The 21,606-nt window shown below is 47.8% G+C and overlaps 1 protein-coding gene across 1 annotated transcript; it reads right to left on the reverse strand.

Annotated features, from left to right (window-relative positions):
- Positions 1–19,087: 19,087 nt before the first annotated feature.
- LOC120978512 (histone-lysine N-methyltransferase set-1-like) lies at positions 19,088–20,892 on the reverse strand. The gene is made up of 2 exons (XM_040406691.1): positions 20,888–20,892; positions 19,088–20,787 (listed from the first exon to the last, which is right to left on the reverse strand). Exon 2 carries the CDS (start codon positions 20,756–20,758, stop codon positions 20,168–20,170), a length of 591 nt encoding a protein of 196 aa, XP_040262625.1. The 5' UTR covers positions 20,759–20,787; positions 20,888–20,892; the 3' UTR covers positions 19,088–20,167.
- Positions 20,893–21,606: the final 714 nt, after the last annotated feature.

Consider the following 21,606-nt stretch of genomic DNA (forward strand, 5'->3'; position numbering starts at 1 on the left):
AATATTCCAGACACTTTTGATCAATGTCAATCTACAATCACAATTCTGCTCTGGAGTCATGTCGTTCATCCAATGACTTAACGTCAAGATAAACTGCTGATTAGGGTTAAGGGGTTCTGGATGGTCAACAACCTCGATCTGCCGGATCATGGTAGTTAACTCTTGCTTATACCGAGTTTGCTGTTCCTCTACTTTTAATAAACAATCTCTAAAGATTTGTGGGAGATCCTAAAGACTCTATGATGTCTCCGAACTGGTCTCGGACTAGTTAGAACTCTATCAAAGGAAAAAGAAATGAACTATCGAGTATCATCAATCTGAGCACATGTTTCCGTTTGACGACTGTGAGACTCCAGAGCAGAATCCTGTTACTGAAACGGTACAGAATTTTGATCGGTAGATGGTCCAGACAGTTGTTCAGTTGAAACATCATGTTCAACAGGTTCTGCTTCAGGAGGGAGGGTCCTAAAAAATATAAATAAATAAAAAATTCTATAATCTCAATAGTAATTATTGAATACTGTACAATCCTATTTCTATATCCTAATGATGGAACTTCAAAAGTAAAAAAATAGAAGGAAATAAATGTACCACAATGCATTTGAGCCTGATGGCTCAAATCGTTCCATGTGGGTACTACATTGGCATAAACCTCTTGATGAGTGGTGTTGTGGTCCGAGTGTTTGGGGTCTGCTTGGTCCAATAAAGCTGGCCTTGCTTCTACGAGCTGCAGTGGTGTAGCGTGTGTTGCCAGCACCCGGGGCGACCCTAGTATGGCGCCCCCTAACTTTTGTGCATGCGCCTTTTTATAGAATGACGCCCCACACGCATACCAATACCAATATTACCACTAATACTATAAAAGAGACATATACCGCAATTCATTGCAGGATCTCATAAAATACAGGGTTCCATATGGCTTTACATACCATACATAATGGACACTGATATCCAGTTTCATGGGTGTCCATGCATTCACTTACCTTGTGTCTTTGTGATGATGTTGAGAAGGTCCTTGTTTCTCCTGGTAAGGTATAGTTTAAGCTGGGTTAGGCCTCTTTCACACTTGCGTTGTTGGGATCCGGCATGCACTTCCGTTGCCGGAGGTGCCCGCCGGATCCGGAAAAACGCAAGTGTACTGAAAGCATTTGAAGACGGAACCGTCTTCCAAATGCTTTCAGTGTTACTATGGCACCCAGGACGCTATTAAAGTCCTGGTTGCCATAGTAGGAGCGGGGAGCGGGGGAGCAGCATACTTACCGTCCGTGCGACTCCCGGGGCGCTCCAGAATGACGTCAGAGCGCCCCATGCGCATGGATGACGTGATCCATGCGATCACGTGATCCATGCGCTTGGGGCGCCCTGACGTCACTCTGGAGCGCCCCGGGAGCCGCACGGACGGTAAGTATGCTGCTCCCCGCTACACTTTACCATGGCTGTCAGGACTTTAGCGTCCCGGCAGCCATGGTAACCATTCAGAAAAAGCTAAATGTCGGCTCCGGAAATGCGCCGAAACGACGTTTAGCTTAAGGCCGGATCCGGATCAATGCCTTCCAATGGGCATTAATTCCGGATCCGGCCTTGCGGCAAGTGTTCCGGATTTTTGGCCGGAGCAAAAAGCGCAGCATGCTGCGGTATTTTCTCCGGCCAACAAGCGTTCCGTTCCAGAACTGAAGACATCCTGATGCATCCTGAACGGATTTCTCTCCATTCAGAATGCATTAGGATAATCCTGATCAGGATTCTTCCGGCATAGACCCCCGACGACGGAACTCTATGCCGGAAGACAATAACGCAAGTGTGAAAGAGCCCTAAGGAGTTTCTCCTTATAGTTGAACGTGTTGGTCTCCAAACGGCAAGAGCTGGAATGACACAGGAAGGCATCTTACAAATTCAGCCACACTCACTATCCACCAAGCATGGATGTCCATCCCTAAAAAACAAGTACCAGCAAACAAGCAGCTGCCTGGACCCCATGTAGACTGACCCATGGCAGTCACAGGCAGAGCTGCACACAGACTTGACATCCTCCCTCCACAGAACCCAGGAGCCCTCTCACAAAGTTGCATTTTTTTTACGACCATCACACGTCTGTTTTAAGGCCAATGGTAGTCTATGGGGTTATCCACATGGCAGTTTTTTGACTGTCAGTGAAAAACAGACGTCAAAAAATAGAACATGTTCTATCTTGTCCGTTTTTAAATGACAGACTGCCCCCATATAATTGAATGGATCCAAAGGAATCAGTGAAATAAACGTCCATTAAAAATGTTCATTTTTAACTGACTTTTTTTTCACAGTCGTGTGCATATAGCCTTAGTCCCCTGGCTAGGTGGCCACACAAACAGCTCAGAGGGCATCACCAAGGTGAGGTGCATGGCTCCTGCACCCAGCAAGGCTGGAGACATACCGCCCCTAAACTCAGTCACAAAGGTCTATAAAGAGCACCTAGTGACCACACACCCAGACCAAGACCATTAACCCCATCAGAATTAAACAGGGAGGGGAGTCCGCATGAATACTGAAGTGAAAGTAGAGGCTGCAGTACCGGACGTTGCTCCTAGCAACCAGCATTCCGGCGGTTGAACAGCCTGACGTATCTGTCCCACCGCTAGTTTACACGTGACGTGCCTCTGGACTGCCGCTCCATACCCATTGACTATAATGGAGGTGGTGGCTGAGTTCCGGCGGCAGTACGGCAGCGCACAGTAAGAGGCCACCAGAACTCCACCACCGCCCCCATTATAGTCAATAGGGATGGATCGTCAGTCCGGGGGCACATGTAAATCACCGGCAGGATCCGACAGGCTGTTCACCCGCCGGAACAGCCTGCCCTGTCGCTAATGAGAAATTAGCCTAAAACTTGGTCAGCGACTGCAGAGATACTTGTCTGGACATGAGGTGAAGAGGAAGCTGATAGCCAAACAGCAGGTATGCAGTGAAGTGCCATGAGAGCAAGGCAGGCCAAGCAGGTGGCAGTCAGGGTGCTGGTGAAGGGTGACCAGAGACAGTACTGACTCTAGGATGCCATCTTCTGCCCATCTCTGCTGTCCATACCAGCCCAGCCCCAGGGTAGGCCTGGTATAGAGATGGGCAGATGGGATCCCAGAGGCAGTACTGTCTCAGTGCCTCTCTACCGTTATCCTGCCACATCAGAACCACGAATGCCAGACTGCCATGCCACCTATTTGGCCTGGCAGAGCTCTGGCACTTCACTCATTGATTTATTACCATTATTATTGCATGCCCAGACAGTGGTGCACACTGTAAACCCACCAGCCACCATCCCCCCACACACAGACTCAGGGAGGTCATCATGGTGACATGGCCACCCAACTTAATCACTGACAGTGACACTAACTCAGCCTCAGCGGCGTGGGGCAGCAGCTGCCTGGCTTCCCCTCTACCTACCCGTCTGCTCTGTAGTCTGGACTCTTCTAGGCTCAGGGCTCACTCAGGGCCGGCTGTCACTGTCTGACTCAACAGTTCTCTCTCTGGAGTCTGACACTCTGAGTTTGACTCTGACTGGACTCAGTCAGTCTTCCGCCGTCACCTCCTGCTCCTGGCAATCTTCTACTGGCTTCTGCTGGCTCTGGCTCCCACGCTCCGCACTGTGTTTCCCGTCTGGAAAATGGGCGGAGCCGGAGGGAGCCAGGCCAGCCTAATGATTGCCTATCCCGACGCCGACCCTATGTATGTATGTTAAGTTAACAGTAACTATAACAACTAACTGAAGTGCGCCGTGCCCGCACCGCACAAATGAATCATCAGGGCACACTATCAAACAGCTCTCTGCCTCTCTGGCCGTTGCGCAGGGGGCGGCACTCCGGCAGAGAGAGAGCCGCCCTGAAAAACGTACTTTTACTATTAGCCTTGTCCTTAGCAGCCGGCGCCGGAGCGCCCCCCTGCAGTTTGGCGCCCGGGGCAACGGCCCCCCTGGCCCCCCCCTACGCTACGCCCCTGACAAGCTGTATTAGCAGTTCACAGTTTATGAATGGGACAAATAGGCTATATGTTATCAATACTTTAAAAATGTATACAGAACATCGTGAATCTGCCTGCAATGCCAACTTCACATGATTGTTTTTGTTGAATAATGTCTACAGCATATGAATGTTATAGAAAATATATATAAAAATTATGAGAACATTTTTCATTTCCTTCCTATTATTTTGTGTGTTTATGTCTTTCTGTGTGTGTGGGTATAAATATATAGAAAGGGGGGAAGGGTCGTTGCATGTCTAAAATTTTATGGGTGGGGCCTGTCATTTCATGTATGTCCATTAGTAGATGGTTGCTGCCATTTAGAAGCATCACTTAAATTTCAGGTTGGGCCAATGCCCAATAGGGCCACATGAGCAATCCTCGCGGCCAGACAGTATATATTTTTTTGGGGATGTATTTTTGGCTGATGGTCACAGTATCTAATAGGCGATCGACAATACTGTATGATGGGGGCAGTGTGACCAGCTCACATCACAGCCCATTTGCCACGACGACCGGAACGCCCACGCTGTCCACGACCACCGCGCCTTGTAATTCTTGTTCGAACAGGTGATGGAGTGTCAATTTGCCTATTTGTTTCCTAATAAAAAATATTATTAATAGTTTTCTACAAAAGAGAACCTAATAATTTATACTCACATCCTCGATTTGTTGATTACTACTTTGTGGAGTTTCAATGCAATGTGTACCCTCCTGTGTCTGAAAACAAGACAGTTAGGACTCGTTCCCATGACCGTGTGCCTGCCATGCTGCAACATAAGGGCATCACCCATATACACTCTTTTATGTAAAGTCGTCTCTATTGTTCGGCGGTGCTAGCCGATCATGGACCTATTCATTTAGGAGTCTGCATCCATTCTACAAATTACACATGGGCGGAACCCTTGAAACCCTAATAAACATTCCTATAAAAATCTAAATGAAATATTTTGCACTTACTGCCTCCATTGGCTCAGGAGAAAAACGCAATTCCATCCTCAGCATCAGAGGATTCTGTGGGGGAATCTTCCTTAAATATGTAAAAATTTATTGTAGGTCATATATATATATCTTTATAAACTTTATCATTTTTTTTTAATCTATTGATTTATTACCGGCATCTGAAAGGAGGGAGTACTTTGACTGCCAACCGAAGAAGAAGGCAAAGACATCTGAAATAAAGAGTAAAAAAGAACCGTTTTGATACAAGCGCTTCCATTGATATATTGCACTAAGGGCTTAGAGGGGGACAATACAAAAAAATACACCTCAGGTCAGAACAACAATCATAACCCCAATGTAATTAGTATAATACAGGTAGAAGAAGGAACAAAGTTCGCGGCACTCACCAAAGCTGTGATAATGTTGCGGCTTTATTTGTACTTCAAAGAAGAAAGCGATACATCGGATCCAGGGGCAGACACACTGTGGCAAGTAGTAGCGGCTACGGCCGTTTTGCGCGACAGGCGCGCTTCTTCTGGCCGCTGTCAACGTCATGGCGCAAACTTGCGCTTTATAAAGGGCGGGCTGAATGCGGCCTGTACTATTGGCCACAGCTGTGCGCCGCTGATAAGTGACATTCTAAAAACATGTGAAGCAGGAAAACAAATGCTCGGTTATGCATCAAACAGAAAGGAAAAAAGGTATAATGCAATTATTATAATGTCAAATATGATGAGTACAGGAGTCCTAATAGAGCCCAAAATATGCGCGTACGATATTTAAGCAGTATACATTAGGGGCTAAGTTAATCAGGTGTGCAGAGGAATAGCTTATAGGAACACTGACATATCGTTCCTCTCATTTAACCCCGCAGCTCCCATGGCCTCAGTGAGCATAATCCACCTTGCCTCCCTCTGCAGGAGCAGGCGATGTCGGTCCCCACCCCTTGGGATAGGTCGGACATGCTCTACTCCTGCAAAGGAGAGGCACCGCGGATGGGCATCATGGGCAGTGCAGATATGTTCAATTAAGCGTGGGCAGCCTCTGCCTGATCGTATAGAACCCACATGTTTGCGAATCCGCTCAAATAGGGGGCGGATAGTTTTACCAATGTAGAAACGTTTACAGGGGCAAAAAACAACGTACACCACATAGGGTGTACAACAGTTAATGAAATCTCGTACAGTGTGGTTAATTCCTCCTACCTCTACCCTTTTGCTACATGTGTTTAGTGTACAAAAAGAACAATGGCCACATCTATAATTGCCTCTAGGTTTCCTAAGTCATGTCGCTTCCTGCGGTTCCCTGTACACGCTTCTGACCAGCTTATCCTTGAGGGTGGGGCATTTTCTAAATGTAACTAAGGGTCTTTGGTTGGACAGGCTGTTCAAAGATGAGTCCCCCTTGAGAAGGTCCCAATTATCATAAATGGCCCGTTTTATTGCGGTCGCAACCGGGCTATACTTAAAAGAAAAAGCAAAACGAGGAGGTGTTATGTTACTTCTTCCCTGGGTAAGCAAGGAATTGCGATCCAGACTGGCCGCCCTTGTGGGGGGTGAAGGACCTTCGGTGATGTCACGATCATGTGACCGGACGGCAGTGCAGAGGAAAAAAAGAAGCTATGGTGATGTCTGCTACGATTGATGAGGTAAGTGAGAGGAGAGGCAGAGCAATGCTGGGAGCTGGGATTATTTAACTGGGACTGTATGTTAGGGCTTAAGGGAGGGAAGTTATTTACATGGAACTGTGTGTTGCAGCTGCCTGGTTGGTGGGGGTGATGTTATTTACATAGGACTGAATGTTGAAGGGGTCATGTTTACATGGGATTGCATGTTGTAGGTGGCTGGGGAGGATGATATGTTATTTACATGGGGCTGTATATTGGAGGGGGCTGTAGATAGAGAGGGGTATTATTTACATGGGACTGACTATATGTTGAAGGGGTCATGTTTACATAGGATTGCATGTTGTAGGTGGCTGGGGAGGATGCTATGTTATTTACATGGGGCTGTAGATAGAGAGGGGTATTATTTACATGGGGCTGTACTTTGGAGGAGGCTGTAGATAGAGAGCGATATTATTTACATGGGGCTGTACATTGGAGGGGGCTGTAGATTGAGAGGGATATTATTTACATGGGACTATATGTTGCAGCTGCCTGGTTGGGGGGGGGGGGTGCTATTTACATACGACTGAATGTTGAAGGGGTGATGTTTACATGGGATTGCATGTTGGAGGCGGCTGGGGAGGAGGTGATGTTATTTACATGGGGCTGTATATTGGAAGGGGCTGTAGATAGAGAGGGGTATTATTTACATGGGGCTGTACTTTGGAGGAGGCTGTAGATAGAGAGCGATATTGCTTACATGGGGCTGTATATTGGCGGGGGCTGTAGATAGAGAGGGATATTATTTACATGGGACTGTTTATTGGAGGGGGCTGTAGATAGAGAGTGATATTTACACGTGACTGTACATCGGAGGGGGCTGTAGATAGAGAGCGATATTATTTACATGGGACTGTATATTGGAGGTGGATGGAGAGATGGTGTGATTTTAATTAACATGGCACTGCATGGCAGGGTGAGGGAAATAGTGTTGTTTACATGGGACTGTATGTTGGAGAGACTGGAAGGAGGGGAGTGATGTTGTTTACAAAGGACTGTATTTTGGAGAGGGCACAAGAAATGATGTGATGTTATTTAGATGGGACTGTATGGTGGAGGCAGGAATATAACTACAGGGAACACCGCAGCGGGTATTATCAATACCGGGGGCACTTCAGGGTGAGTATTATAACAGTAGGGACCAGTATTAATAATGGGGACACTGTAGGGGTATAATAAATCCAGGAGACATTATAGGCGTTCTTATTACTACTGGGGGCTCTATAGGAGGGACTTATAGATCGTCCTTATTTCTACTAATAGCCCTATGGGGGGGGGGGGGGTTGGTTTACTACTGAGGGGTCTGTAGAGAACTTTATTACCACTATAGAGAGTCCTTATTTCTACTGGGAGCTCTGTGAGGGTTATTATTATTAATACTGGAGGGCTCTTCTACTAATGGGGGCACTCTTGGAGAGCATTATCAATGTTGGGGGCATTGTAGGGGGCAGTATTACTAACGAGGGCACTCTAGAAGGGATTTGCTATTAGTGGTATTATGAGGAGCGCTGTTACTAGAGGGGGGTGGGGACTCATTTTTTATCAGGATAGTATTTGGGGGTATTAGGGAGAATAGCGAGGAGCAGGATAACAATGGGGGGACTCCAGGTTGGGGGATGATGATAGAAAAGTGAGGAAGCTAATACGTCTGTGTGTCACACTCTGCAGAGACGAGGCGAGGCTGAAAGAAGTTGTACGGACCAAATTAAGAAGATGAGGACAGAAAAGATCTACATCAGAGGAGACGTCACCTGGGAGGCCCTGGATGTGACAGGTATGTGCTGCTGTATAGCGAGTACAGCAAAAAGGTGATGTGCGGGGGGGTGGGGGCAGGGCTTGAGTCTTGCGGGAACGTGTGGGAACTGCATTCCTGCACTTTCTTGATAGCAGAAACGCCGTTCCCTTTCAGGGCCGCCTGTCTTTAACGCCGGGCAAAAGGATCAGGAAGCGGTGAAGGCTTTGTACTCACCGCTTCCTGGTCCTCTGTAGGTAACGCTAGAAGTTAAAATATACCATCGGATTGGAGAAAACTCGGATCCGATGGTATATTCTATATCCAAGAGGTTCCCATGCTGCATCATTGGTGGGCAGTGCACCCTCCCCCTCCCTCCTGGGATTGAAATCATTGGTGGGCAGTGCGCCCTCCCCCCGCCCTTGCCAGTATTAAAATCATGCACTGTGGCCTCCCGGTTGCTCCTTCTTCTTGTATCTCACAGGTCTGCGTGGCGCATTGCTATAAGCATAAGCAATGCACCGCGCAGACCTCTGCGTTAGAAGAAGAAGAAGGAGCACCGGGTGGCCACAGCGCATCTAAGTATTCTGCTGAATAACTGACCATGGCAGGCAGACAGGACTTCAGTAGCGTCCTGACTTCAGTAGCATCCTGGCTGCCATGGTAACCGATCGGAACTGAAACTGACACCAATGATGGCGGGAGGGCGCACTGCCCACCAATGATTTTAATACTGGGGAGGGAGAGGGCACACTGCCCAACAATAATTTTAATACGGGGGGGGGGGGGGGCACTGCCCACCAATGATTTTAATACTGGGGAGGGCGCAATGCCCACCAATGATTTCTCGCCCATATTTATTGGGGGACACAGGAACCGTGTGTATAGTTATGTCCTATAGGCGTCGTTGACACTAGTAAAAGCTGTTAGCTCGTCCCCTGGCAGCTATACCCCCTCCATCCTGAAGAGAGAGCTTCAGTTTTTTCTAATGTCAATAGGAGGCAAGACCTCCCTGGGTAGCTCCTGCTGATTTTTTTTATTTTAGTTTCATATTTCCTTTCTTTTTCAGGTGGGAAACGGTGGACGCCTCGCCTCCCTGTTCTCCCGAGGCAGCACACCAGCGTTGGTCCGCCACACTGCCTCCTCCCCCACAAGAAGACAAGGTGGACCAGGGCAGCCTCGCTACCCTGCATCCCGCGAGCAGAAGGGTCACCCATCCAAACCCCATTTTCCAGCGTCCTGCTGTGCAAGTAGCTGAAGGGGTGACCCTGCTGGAGAAGAGAAAGGGCAAGATGGCGGCAGGGAAGAGAAGAGAGGTGAGTACACTGGACTAGGTGAGGATGTTAACCCTCCTGGCCCTCCCTCCCTCTTGGTGACAATAGTCTTCAACAGCACAGGGTTTTAGCATAGCCCAGCACCCCTGATGCCATTCCCAGCTCCCCTCAGGCCATTGCCAGCTCTGGAATCATTCCTAGCACCCCTGAAGCCATCAGCACCTCTGATGTCATACCCTTCGCTCCCCCTCTTGTTGTACTCCAAGAAGGGACATAGGCACATAGGGGGTTAATACCGCCGTCCTGAGCGCACATGCAGAGAGGGGAGCGCAGGGGGCTCCCGATCCACGACAGTAATTTTCCACATACGGAAGGGAGTGCACTCTTGCAGCACCTACCTCACTGCCACCCCTTTCGGGAACGGACGCATCGGTGTTCCGGCAGCGATATTGTTTGCCCGGCCCGCCGGGTGCAGCCCCCGTCCGTTGCCGGGCGGGCACATTCGCCAGCTGCTCTCTTCATGTGGCCGGCCGATGCAGGGGCTAGCATGCCCTAATCGGCTGTTCACAGGGGTTTGGTTCGCCTTTTTGCAGCCCGCTAGGCCGCAAACTTCGTCCCCCGGAGGAGGGGGGGGGGGCTCTCTGGCACAAATTATTCCCGCCCTACTTCCCCTTCCCACAGAAACATGCTGAGCTCCGCCCCGGTCCTCAAGTGGCCTTAACCCTTTCTGCCCAGCCAGCACTTAGGCCGGCGTATCTGGGGATGTAGCCTAGTGCAGGTTTTCTAATGGGAAAAAAACCTAACCCCTTCCTGCCTCTTGTGCGCTTGAGGCCGGCATCTTAGTTTAAAAAAATAAAATAAAAATGTGCGCCATACGGGTCCCTCTCCTCTGCCCTCACTACCGCAGGACCACCCTGTCTGGTGGTATCACGCTGGGCCCGTGTCATATCGGACAAGGAGGACCTCTCATAGTTCCCAATCCTCCCTCCGGCCAACGGTACTTGTCGCCCTTCCATAGGGGGAATATTTGCAATACTTCGGGATGCAGTACTTGCCTTACCTTATTGTCCCCTGCCACAGATGGACTAGTATAGTATCACTGTTTCAGTGCCGGACGTATGATTTCCCCCTTCTGTAGGTGGCGTAATTGCATCTCCGCTGGGTTCAGTACCTGCCGTATGCGTTAGCCCCTTCCTTAGGTTGCGCAATGACATTATCACTGGCTACAATGTGTGCTGTATACATTACCCCATTAATTAGGTGAATTAATTGCACTCCCACGGGGTACAGGACTCACCGCAAGCACTATTTCTCGCCGTTGGCATTAACCCACTTTATTGGTGTCATATTTTACCTACCACTGGCTTAGGTACTTGCCGTATGCATTCCACCTTCCATAAGTATGGTAATTGCACCACCATTGGATACCGTCCGACTGTCGCGCTATCCTTCCATAGGCGGAGTGTTACACATCACCGTGCTTCCTGGTGCATTTCCCCTTCCAAATTGATCCACTAGCAGGGGAATAACTAAGCGTCTTGGGATGCTGCAATTCAACTGGCAACGGACAGTACCCGCGGGTGCCTGTTACTCTCTCACTAGTGGTATATGGGTGCCGCCAGTGGATACGTTGGCTATTCCTTATTGTATCCTTCTTTTCCTTTGGTGCTGGTTTTGGGCAGGGGGTTATCTACCATCACCTCTGTGTCATGGAGACCCCTCATCTCCCTGGGTCTCCATTGTTACAGTCGGTCATGATATGGTCCGCATCAATACGTAGTGCGTACACCATTGCACATATATGGTGAGTACGTTCCAGCGGGTCGAGTGTTCATTGACTCTGTATTCTCTAGCCACCACTCCTTCTTTGGGAAGTGGTTATGCTGGCACTTTGGTTAAGATGCTACAGCTTGTTCTCCTCCCCAGGTGCAGCTTTTCGCTAATGCTCGAGTTCGTGGTCGCTGCAGTGGGACATTCCCCTCAGGTAGGGGTCCTACCCTGGCGCTAGCTTGGCAGTTGCACCTCTTCAGCGCCCTTCCGGGTAGAGTTTCAAAGGTTCGCTCTACCTAACTGTGGCAGTATAGTAGGTGGCTTCCCCTCCCTGTGGACTGCTTTTGGACGTCCCACGGTTCCTGTGTCCCCAAATGAATATGGGCGAGAAAAGGAGATTTTTGTATAGCTTACCAGTAAAATCTCTTTCTCGCTCTTCATTGGGGGACACAGCACCCACCCAGTATTGTTGTCTGGCCAGGGTTGTGGCTGTTGCTGGTTAGAACCCCGTTGGGTCTTTTGACATGGTTGGTGTGCCACATGTTTTCTTGGTTGGCTTGCTTCACCTACTGCTTGTAGGGGGCTGATGGAGAGGCGCAGATGGGGAGGCACTGGGGTCTGGTGAGAGGCATGGGGGGTCCTATCTGAGGTCTGATTGGGGGTCATTTATATTGGGATCTGAGTTGAGGTGTGATCTGAGGTCTTATTGGGGTCTTAACATTGGTGATCTTTTTGGGGCTGTTAGCTGAGGTCTGATTAACATTGGGGGTCTGATTGGTGGTCTGACATGAGGTGTAATGAAATTTTTTTTTTTTTACGCAGCAGCTTGGAGAAAAAAGGCCTCACAGTCTCCCACACTCCTTCTGCCCGGCCAAGCCTGTCAAGCACCCCTGAGGCCGAGCCTGTCAGCACCCCTGAGGCCAAGCTTGCCAGCACCCCTGAGTCTTCAGAAATGTAAGTAATTTATATATAAGGGGAGCATATGATATGAATTATGTCTGAACATAATAGCGCAAATTCCAGTTTTTGTTTACGTTTTATGTTGCACTGAATATTCTGCGGGGGGATCGGGGTGGCAGTGGGTATTGGGTGAGTTCCCACACTTTTTTCTCCAGGACTTAACCCCTGGATTGGGGGGGGGGGGGGGGTCCGCGACTTAGAAAACTGGGCCATATTCAATGGGGCTTGGGCCCTGGTTCTTTTCAGACCATAGCTACCCACCCTGAGTGGGAGGAGCCTGTAGCTCAGAAACCCAACTAAGCTCCTACCACACAGTGCTGAGGAGCTGTCTGTGCCTTCATAGAAGAGCTGACCGTGAAGAACGGGACAAGGTAAGTAGTTAGTGTGGTTGGTTGGTTTGTTTTTAACACTGAGGGCATGACTGAAGCGGGCACAATGGGAAGTCGTTTTGGGGGGATCTGACACCTGATGGCATGGCAGGAAATGCTGATGGCAGCCTGATGGTACTGGGAGGCAGCTGATGGCATCTTGGGGGGGGGGGGGGGGGGGACAATGGCACTGGGAGGGGAGGTCAGGGGGCTCGACGGCAGCTGAAGCTGATGGCACTGGGGAGGAGCCTGGCATCTACAGGGTGCAGATGATGGCACTGGGAGGGGAAGTCAGGGGGTGGGGGCTCTCCGGCAACTGAAGCTGATGGCACTGGGGAGAGGAGAGCCTGGCATCTGGAGGGTGCAGATGGGGGCATGTAGGGGGAGCGTTCATGGCGGTGGTGTTAATACGTTTTTAAATATTAATTTTTAATTATTTTCTTATTAGAGTAGTCAATTAGTGGTTGGATTAAATCGATAGAATACATGCTGACACTGTTATGGGAGTATCAGATGCCGACCTACTGCCCAGAGATTGCTTTTATAGCTCTGGACTCAATTTGCCCACTTTGATCAGGGGTCGGTTTCGAGATGACCATGGGCTAGGCAATGGCACTCATCACCTCGTTGATGCGGCCTGCAAGAGGGCTGGCAGGCCAAGCTCATTTTCAAGCCCGGGATGACTTCCATAGCTCTGGGCTGAGTTTTCAAAGTTTGAGCAGGAGTCAATTTCCACATGAACATTGGCTTCAAAACGCCAGTAGAACTTCCATGGACCAGTATGAAAGAAGGCGAGAGCGATAACACCAAATTTAACTCCCCTTCTCCCAGGGGGTCACAGTAAAGCCGGTCCGAGGGTCATTGTACTAAGAAGAGCGGGGCACGCTGGGAAAGGACCCAGACGCTAAATAGGGCCAGGACACTAAAGATAGATTACACGCTGCTTTGTCACCTTGTTCTGTGAGTGATTTATGTAGTGCATTTTGTAATGTTTGTAGTGGAGTGTGGGTGACCATCACATCACACACATCACACCCTGCGCCACATACATCGTAAACTGATGTGTGTAGTGAATGCAGGCTATTTCAGCCAGGTGATAAAGTACAGGGAGGATCCACTATACTTGAATGGACACTTTATCACTTCGTTATAACAACCTGATGTTATTTAGATTCATATTGTTTCCTGCATACCCATCTCTTAAACCCAGTTCACACCAACGCTATTTATTTCTATTGTTCTGCGCCAGTACAACGAAAATAACAGCATACCCAAAAACTGTATACATTAACGGGCGCTTCAGACAGACGCCACACTGTGGCATCCGTCATCATGGAGTTCTATTGTAAAAAAAAATATATGGTCAGGTCATTTTTGACAGAAGCTGCGACAGGCACCACTAACGGAGCCTCCGATGCAGATATGAACAAGTGTAGTCCTACGTATTCTGTATTTGAGTCACAGCAAGTTTCGTATTCCTCCTCCGATAAATATACTGCTGAAAAATAGTATGAAGAGTATTTTTACTCTTCCTGGGGGAAAAGGAGGAAGTGTGGTTTCTCCCTGCTGCTCGCCATTAACGTCAGAGCTTGTAACACTGACGAGTCACATGACACTGGGGCAAATTGGGCACGGTTTAGCTATTTTCACTTATGGGTGAGCTCACTTTTGTTGCCTGGTGGATTTTACATTAATGGCTGTGTAGCAATCTACTTTTAGGGCACACCAAATTTACACTTATTCAACACTGTACACTGACTACTTCACATATATCTTGAGTGCTGTCCCGTGAATAGATACGATAAAGCATTTACAAAAATGTGAGGGTTGTACTCACTGTTGTGAGATACTGGTAGCTTGTGGGGTTGTTCACACTTCATTTGACAAAAGAGCATGACGCCCGCTGAGATCTGTACAGAGCAAGAGACACATTTAACTGCGGCCTTGCTCCTGTGAACCGGACCGCACGGCATCGTAGCAGTCCGCTTCCGTTCAAAGAGGAGATGCCACACAAGGAAATATGCCCCGCACACATCTCACGGGCGGCATACCTTGGCGTGAAAACTGCAGTTTTCCTCAACTACAATTTATTGGCTTGGTATCGCAAGGAAAACACACAGCTATTTAATGCAGGAAATAAAAACAATTTTAATGGCAACGTAAAATACATTCAATATCGTGGTAATAGTGGTAGGTGTACACCGGCCTACATCCGTGAAAAAGGCTTGTTGACACAGGTAATCAAAACGGAGTCTATATAGGAGATGAAAAAAACCTACTGTGTAATGGGCTCACAGTAGGAAAAAAAACCCTATATAGTGGAAAAAGGAGAGAAGAAAGAAAAGTAGGAAAAGGAACCAAAAACAGACAGATTGTTGATCTTGATGTCTTCTTCCTCACGTCGTGAAATGAAGCTTTCGGTCCTTCGGTGGAGTCTATTGGCCGAAGCTCAGCTGCATTTCGAGGACTGCCGATATTCCATCTAGAACGAAGAAAAAAAAAAAAAAGTACCCAAGAAACGAGCACGGTCTTCAAAAACTCTCTATTATTCCCTGATTTCCACAAGCTATATTAGGCATTAAAAAGAGGAATATCCTGATTATAAGTGTAACACTAACATCAGGGGTGGGAATACAGCCTGTGCAGCTGGCGGAACAGGGGCCCGCGTGTGGGGGGGGGTAGCAGGAGATGAGCGTTTACATTGTGGAAGCGCATATCTCTATATTCAATTGCATTGCTGTCGATACAAATGAATGGTGGGGCAGGGAAGGGGCGTCTCCTTTCCCCGTTTCTCCGATAGACCGCAGGCTTTATGGCGCCACCTGAGACGGGCAGCGTACAGCGAGGGACACAGGCCGAATGAGGCCTGCATCACATAGCTGAAAGTGGCATGGAGGTAAGTATTTATTATGGATAGTGTTTATTTAATTTTTCATTATTTTTTTTATAATAGTAAGGGGAAGTGGCTCTATGTAGAAGTTGGTTGGGGGCATCCATGTGGGGGGGGTTATTTAAAGGGGTTGTCCACGTTATGCAAAAATTAAATAAATCTGTAGCACTGTAAATCTGATGAACAGGAATCTATGCAAGTTTTATTCGAAAAAAGAAAAAAAATCTATTTCCTAATTTCCCTGGTTCTGTAATCGTCCTTTGTTTACCTTCAATAAAAAGAATCTCTGAGGTTTTGATTGTGAATATTTGGGAAACCACCAACCCCCCACACGCACGCACACACACACACACCCCGGGGCAAAATGAGTTAGGGCTGCAGTAAACGATTATTTTAGTAAGTAATCTAATAAGAAAAAAATAATAGACTGTTTTCCTTTATAAAAACTTAGACCCCCTGCCATTTGTCCCCAACACCCTTTGTTCCCCCCTGTGCGATCAGCCCAAGTGCATCAGCTCCACTATCCCCCAGTGCCATCAGCTCTCCCCACCCAGTGCCATCCGCTCTCCCTCACCCCAGTGCCATCCGCTCTCCCTCACCCCAGTGCCATCAGCTCTCCCTCACCCCAGTGCCATCAGCTCTCCCTCACCCCAGTGCCATCAGCTCTGCTGCCATGCTCCTCCTGACACCCGGATTGCACAGCGTCACTGGTTTCTATGACGCTGTGCACTCCAGGCGCCTGGCCTTAGTTGCGCCCCCACCCCCTCGGTTTCACCAACTTACCTTTCCAGCAGGGGCGCTGCCGACACTCCATAGTTCTGCACTGCTCTGCCCCTGACGTCACACAGTGAGTCAGGTCACGGCGTGCGTACGTCAGGAGGTCAGAGCAGCGCGGGACCATGGACGTGCTGTGGAGTTTCCGGAGGCCGCCTGCTGGAAAGGTAAGTATTCCAAGCGCCGCGGGAGACCACGGAGCGGGAGTAATAGCAAGCGCTTCACTCCCGCTCCGTGGTCACATGACACAAACGAATCTTCGATGCAAAAAATTTGCATCAAGGATTTTTTTGTCGAATTACTCGATTTAATCGAGTAATCGTTTCAGCCCTAAAATGAGTGAATGCTAGTCCTGCCCTGAGTGACATGTCTGACAGATGGTAGACTCATCAGCGTGTTGTATGTGTAGGACTACAAGTCCAAGCACAGTGACGTCTCGTATACAGAAACATATCTGCTTTCTCAGGCTTGTTCACAAGAATTATTAATATTGTTGCGATTTTGGAAGCAATATTACAATTTGGGGAGGGGGATAGTATCAGCTAGGTACAGTTATTTTTAGGGGGCATTATGTTTACACTGTTAGGGGCACTATTTGCTTGGTGCAGTTTTGTTTTTTAAATAGGGCCTTGTGTTCCAATAATTGAAGGGGCACTATATGTGTGTAATTAGTATTTTCAGGGGGTTTATTGGTTTCTGCAGTATAGTTTTGGGGAACATAGCAGGCACAGTATTGGTGATGCATGATGGGATGTTGAGAAGGTGGGAGGATGATGTAGGAAAGTAATATGCCTGTTTATCAAACTCTGCAGAGACGAGAGGTGGCTGAAAGAGATCATCATGGTAGCCTGGTCTGAATGGAAAAGGAACATCGAAGGAGACGTCGCAGGATGTAAGAGATATGTGGCTCTGTATTAGGCTACCTTGACATCTACATTAGTGATTCACTAGATCCGGCACTGCTGGATGCAGACGGCATGCCCGCCGCGCCATTAACTATAATGGGGTCCGGCAGACGTACGGCCACAATATTGCAAAGATGCAGAGAATCAGCGGGACACAAACCGATGCGTGCTGCAGATTGTGTCCAGGCGATTACTTGCATTTTGTGCCGCAGGTGTGAAAGTAGCCTTACCCTGTATGTTTTGTATTGCTGTATGTATATATGTGTATATATCATTTATATCTCGATTAACAATTATACACAGTGAAGGAACACAGTCACCTGATGCCTGGAGTCGAGCGATGGTCAACATTTCATATGGCGTTTTCTTGCCGACTCACTCTTCCAGCATCCGAAACGGCCCTGGGTGTATGTTCGGATAAGGAAGGACTAATCTGCGCCTCCGGTGGGACCCAGTATTCAGACTAAAAGACATATTTTATATGTTAACATAACATTTTATTAAAAACATCAAACCTAATATTGTATATAAAATATAACTCTTATAAAACAACTTTGCTTTCCTGTATCGACAGCCTATCTTCAGGATAAGGGCAAGGACTTGAAAAAAGCTCTATTCACTGTTCTCCTGCTAAACGTCGATATTGCGTTGGCGGGCGGGGGTAATTACAGCTCCTTCCATCCCCAGTCAATTGAACGCGACGAGACGGGAGGAGCTGCAATTGCACCTACTTTCCTCTGCAATAACAACCCAGAGTCCAACCCCTGCCAGTCTGATATTGCTGCCCAATCGAGATGATAGGATATGGATATAGGAAAACGGACAGCCCCTTGCAATTTGGTTACAGCAGGGTTGTTCTAAAAATAACAATTAAATATTAGCACTAATATCAAAATAACGTATTAACAGAACCGGAAAAATCAAGAGACAGACACAATATGCACAGAAGGACTTCAAATGAAAGCCAGCTTTCCTATATATCGACGGCCTATCTTCAGGATAAGTGCAAGGATTGGAAAGAGCTCTAGTCAATGTTCGCCTGCTCGCCGTCGACATTGCGTTGGCGGGCGGGGGTAATTGCTGCTCCTTCCGTGTCTCAGTCGCTAGAACGCGGCGAGACGGGAGGAGCTGCAATTGCACCTGCTCTCCGCTGCAACGACGACTCCTGGTCCGGCTCCTGACACTCTGATGACGTTGACCTATCGCGAGAATAGGATATCGGTATAGGAAGACTGACAGTTCCTTACAATCTGGGTGCAGCAGGGCTGTTCTAACAGAACAATCAAATATTCATGGGGTTGTCTCGCTTCAGTAAGTGGCATTTATCAGGTAGAGGAAGTTAATACAAGCCACTTACTAATCTATTGTTATTATCCGTACTGCTCACTTTGCTGGCTGGATTCATTTTTCAAATCACATTATACACTAGTAGTCAGTGGTGGTCGTGCTTGCACAACATAGGAAAAACGGAGGACTAGCCTATGTGCACTGTCATGGTCACGGCCACCAGAGGGGCTTACGCTTTTTCCTTTAGTGTGCAAGTACGACCATCACTGATGCATTGCAGGGTGGTCTGTAACCATGGAAATGAGCAGAGTATAATGTGATGGAAAAATAAATCTAGCCAGCAAAGTAGGAAATATGCACGATCACAATACTTTAGGAAATGCCTGGTATTAACTTTCTCTAGATTATAAATGAAAGTTACCAAAGTGAGACAAAACCCCTTTAAAGAGTAAGTTGACCTTTTGAATGAAATTTTAATATGATGTCCCTAGTGCCATAAAAAAAAAAAAAATAATACAATATACTTCATTGACAAATTTTATATTTGTATGATGCTTTTACTTCACTAAAGCGCAACATTCCCTGTGGCTTGAAACTCAGCTTTCTGCTCAGCGGAGTACAGAGTGTGAGATTCATGAGTGAGGGCACAGGATCACTGTGAGTACGGGCGGGAGCACGTATTTCTGCTCCTGCCCGTGCTCCCGGGAGGATTACTAACTCCTGGCATGGCACATGAGAGTTCTGTACCCATTACCATCTAACTGAGTGAAGTGGGCTCCTACTTCAGGCTGCTCCTCTAGGCTAAATGCTGACATGCAGTTCTCTTAGCTTAGAGGAGCAGGCAGGAGCCCGCTCTGCTCAGCTAATCCTGGCATGGTACAGGTTACCGAAGTGCTATGCCAGGAGTCGGTAAACATCAAGGGAGCATAGGCAGGATCAGCAATATGCGCTCCTGCCCATACTCACAGCGCAGCTGCGGCCCCATTCAAGAATTTCTCACTCCGTACCCCGCTGAGCAGTCAACGGTGTACAGAGAACCGACTTAGAAGAGCACGGTGGATGGTGCGCTTTAGGTAGGGAAAGCTCTAATAAAAATACTAAATTAGTAAAGATAGTAGATCGGAATAAATAAAATTAGGGCATTAGGGACATCTTATTTAATTCAAAGGTTTAGTTACTCTTTAACGTTTCTATAAAAAAAAAAATATATATATATATATATATAAATAATCACGCTTTAACAGAACCGGTACAATCACGAAACTGACATAATATGCATAGAACGTCTACGAATGGAACCCTGCTTTCCTATATCGACGGCCTATCTTCAGGATAAGGGCAAGGATTGGAAAGAGCTCTATTCACTGTTCGCCCCCGATATTGCGGAGGCGGGCGGGGGTAATTGCAGCTCCTTCGTTGTCCCAGTCGCTTGAAGGCGGCGAGACAGGAGGAACTGCAATGTCACCTGGTCTCCGCCGCAACAACAACTCGGGGTCCGGCCCCAGGCAGTCTGATATCGCTGATCTACCGCGAGGATAGGATATCGATATAGGAAAACAGACAGCCCCTTTTAACAAAAGTACAGCAAGGCAATTCAACGAGATACCATTCCGCATCAAGTGTCCAGCCAGTCCAAATGGGCTGCTTCGCCGTAAGTGCATCTCCTCACTCCGTAGTCAAAAAATAGTTCAGTCCACGGAGAAAGATCTTTCATAGCCACGAAGAGAATCACTGGGACTCTTCCTTCAGGCGTGCATTTTACCAGCGGCTTCAGGTTGGCTCTCTTGCGGGAGTGGTTGATTAGCCGTCCGAACGTGGAAGACATTTCGGGGTGGCAGTCGCATGGAGCCTTCGTAGCATTTACACACATCTTTTTTTCTTGGTGCCTAAAGAAGTAGATGTAACACTTCCCGTCGGTGATGGAGCGCTGCACCTCCTCTCCTTTGCCATCCAACAAGACTCCGTGATAGTCGCAGACGGGCTCTCCCTTTTTAAAGACTCGAGTGGTCTTTAAGGCGAATCCCCCTTTCGCTTGGTCTTCGACGGCGACTAGCCCGTCCCAGTCCTGAGAGGCCACCTTTGCCTCAAAGTTCGGAAAGCGTCCGTGCTTTCTTCGCGACTGCGGAGGTTTCCAAGCCTTTAGAACATCCGAAGCTTTGGGGAGGTTGCTTCTGCAGCTCTGTCGCTCCATGTAGATGTCAACCATTTCTTCCGTGGGAAGGCTCCTGAAGTGTTCTAGGAGAAATCATTAAAAAAAAACGTTAAAGCAGCCATTAAAACACACGCCAAATGACAATGCCCACATCTAATTTTAATCGGCAGAAAATTAACTTACCGACGGCGTGATGGAAGTGGGTGGTCCGGTCTCACTGGACACCTCCTTAGCAGCCTCTTGAAGGATTCTTCCCTGACGTCCGCCACAACTTCTTCAGGATCTTCTACGTCACTTTGCTCTCCCTCCTGTTGCTCTTGTTCTGATTCTTCTTCTTCTTCCCTCCTTTGCCTCTTTCTTGATGAAGGTCTGTGAAGTTAAAGAGATATGCAGATTTTTTTTGTGGGTACAGTGGGTGAGAACTGAGTGAACAACCATAAAAACGTAATAAAATTGAGGATAAAAAAAAATCAAGTAGGCCGGCTTCTTACCCAGCAGCGGTGCTTGGCTCCCCCTATGACAAAAAGAAAGTCCACTGTCAGTGTGAATACTACCAAAGGTTCTGTAGTCAAAGCAAAAATAGGTTTATGAGTAGTTTGAACTTACGGTACTGCATCACTGGTTTCACCCTCTGGATTTTCATCTTCGTCGGAAAGTAGCCTAGTGACAGAATTAAACTATTATTATGAGATATCTATAAACAAACACACACATTTATACATATGCTGGTTACTCTATGGGCCTGGTTACTCTATGCATTGTGCTTGTATCTGTGACAGCTGTGTGAAAATTACGTCGAGTTCCAGTACCAGAGATGAAACCGCAGCAATCTGCGGTTTTCTTTCTGTCATGGGACGCGGAGCAAAACGGAGCCGGCGTGACACACGATGCAAGTCAATGAG

Source organism: Bufo bufo, chromosome 9, assembly GCF_905171765.1.
Source record: "Bufo bufo chromosome 9, aBufBuf1.1, whole genome shotgun sequence".
Taxonomy (NCBI): domain Eukaryota; kingdom Metazoa; phylum Chordata; class Amphibia; order Anura; family Bufonidae; genus Bufo; species Bufo bufo.

Excerpts from the sequence above, each read along its gene's own strand:
- LOC120978512 (XM_040406691.1), bottom strand. The coding sequence starts at position 20,758 with ATGGTTGACATCTACATGGAGCGACAGAGCTGCAGAAGCAACCTCCCC.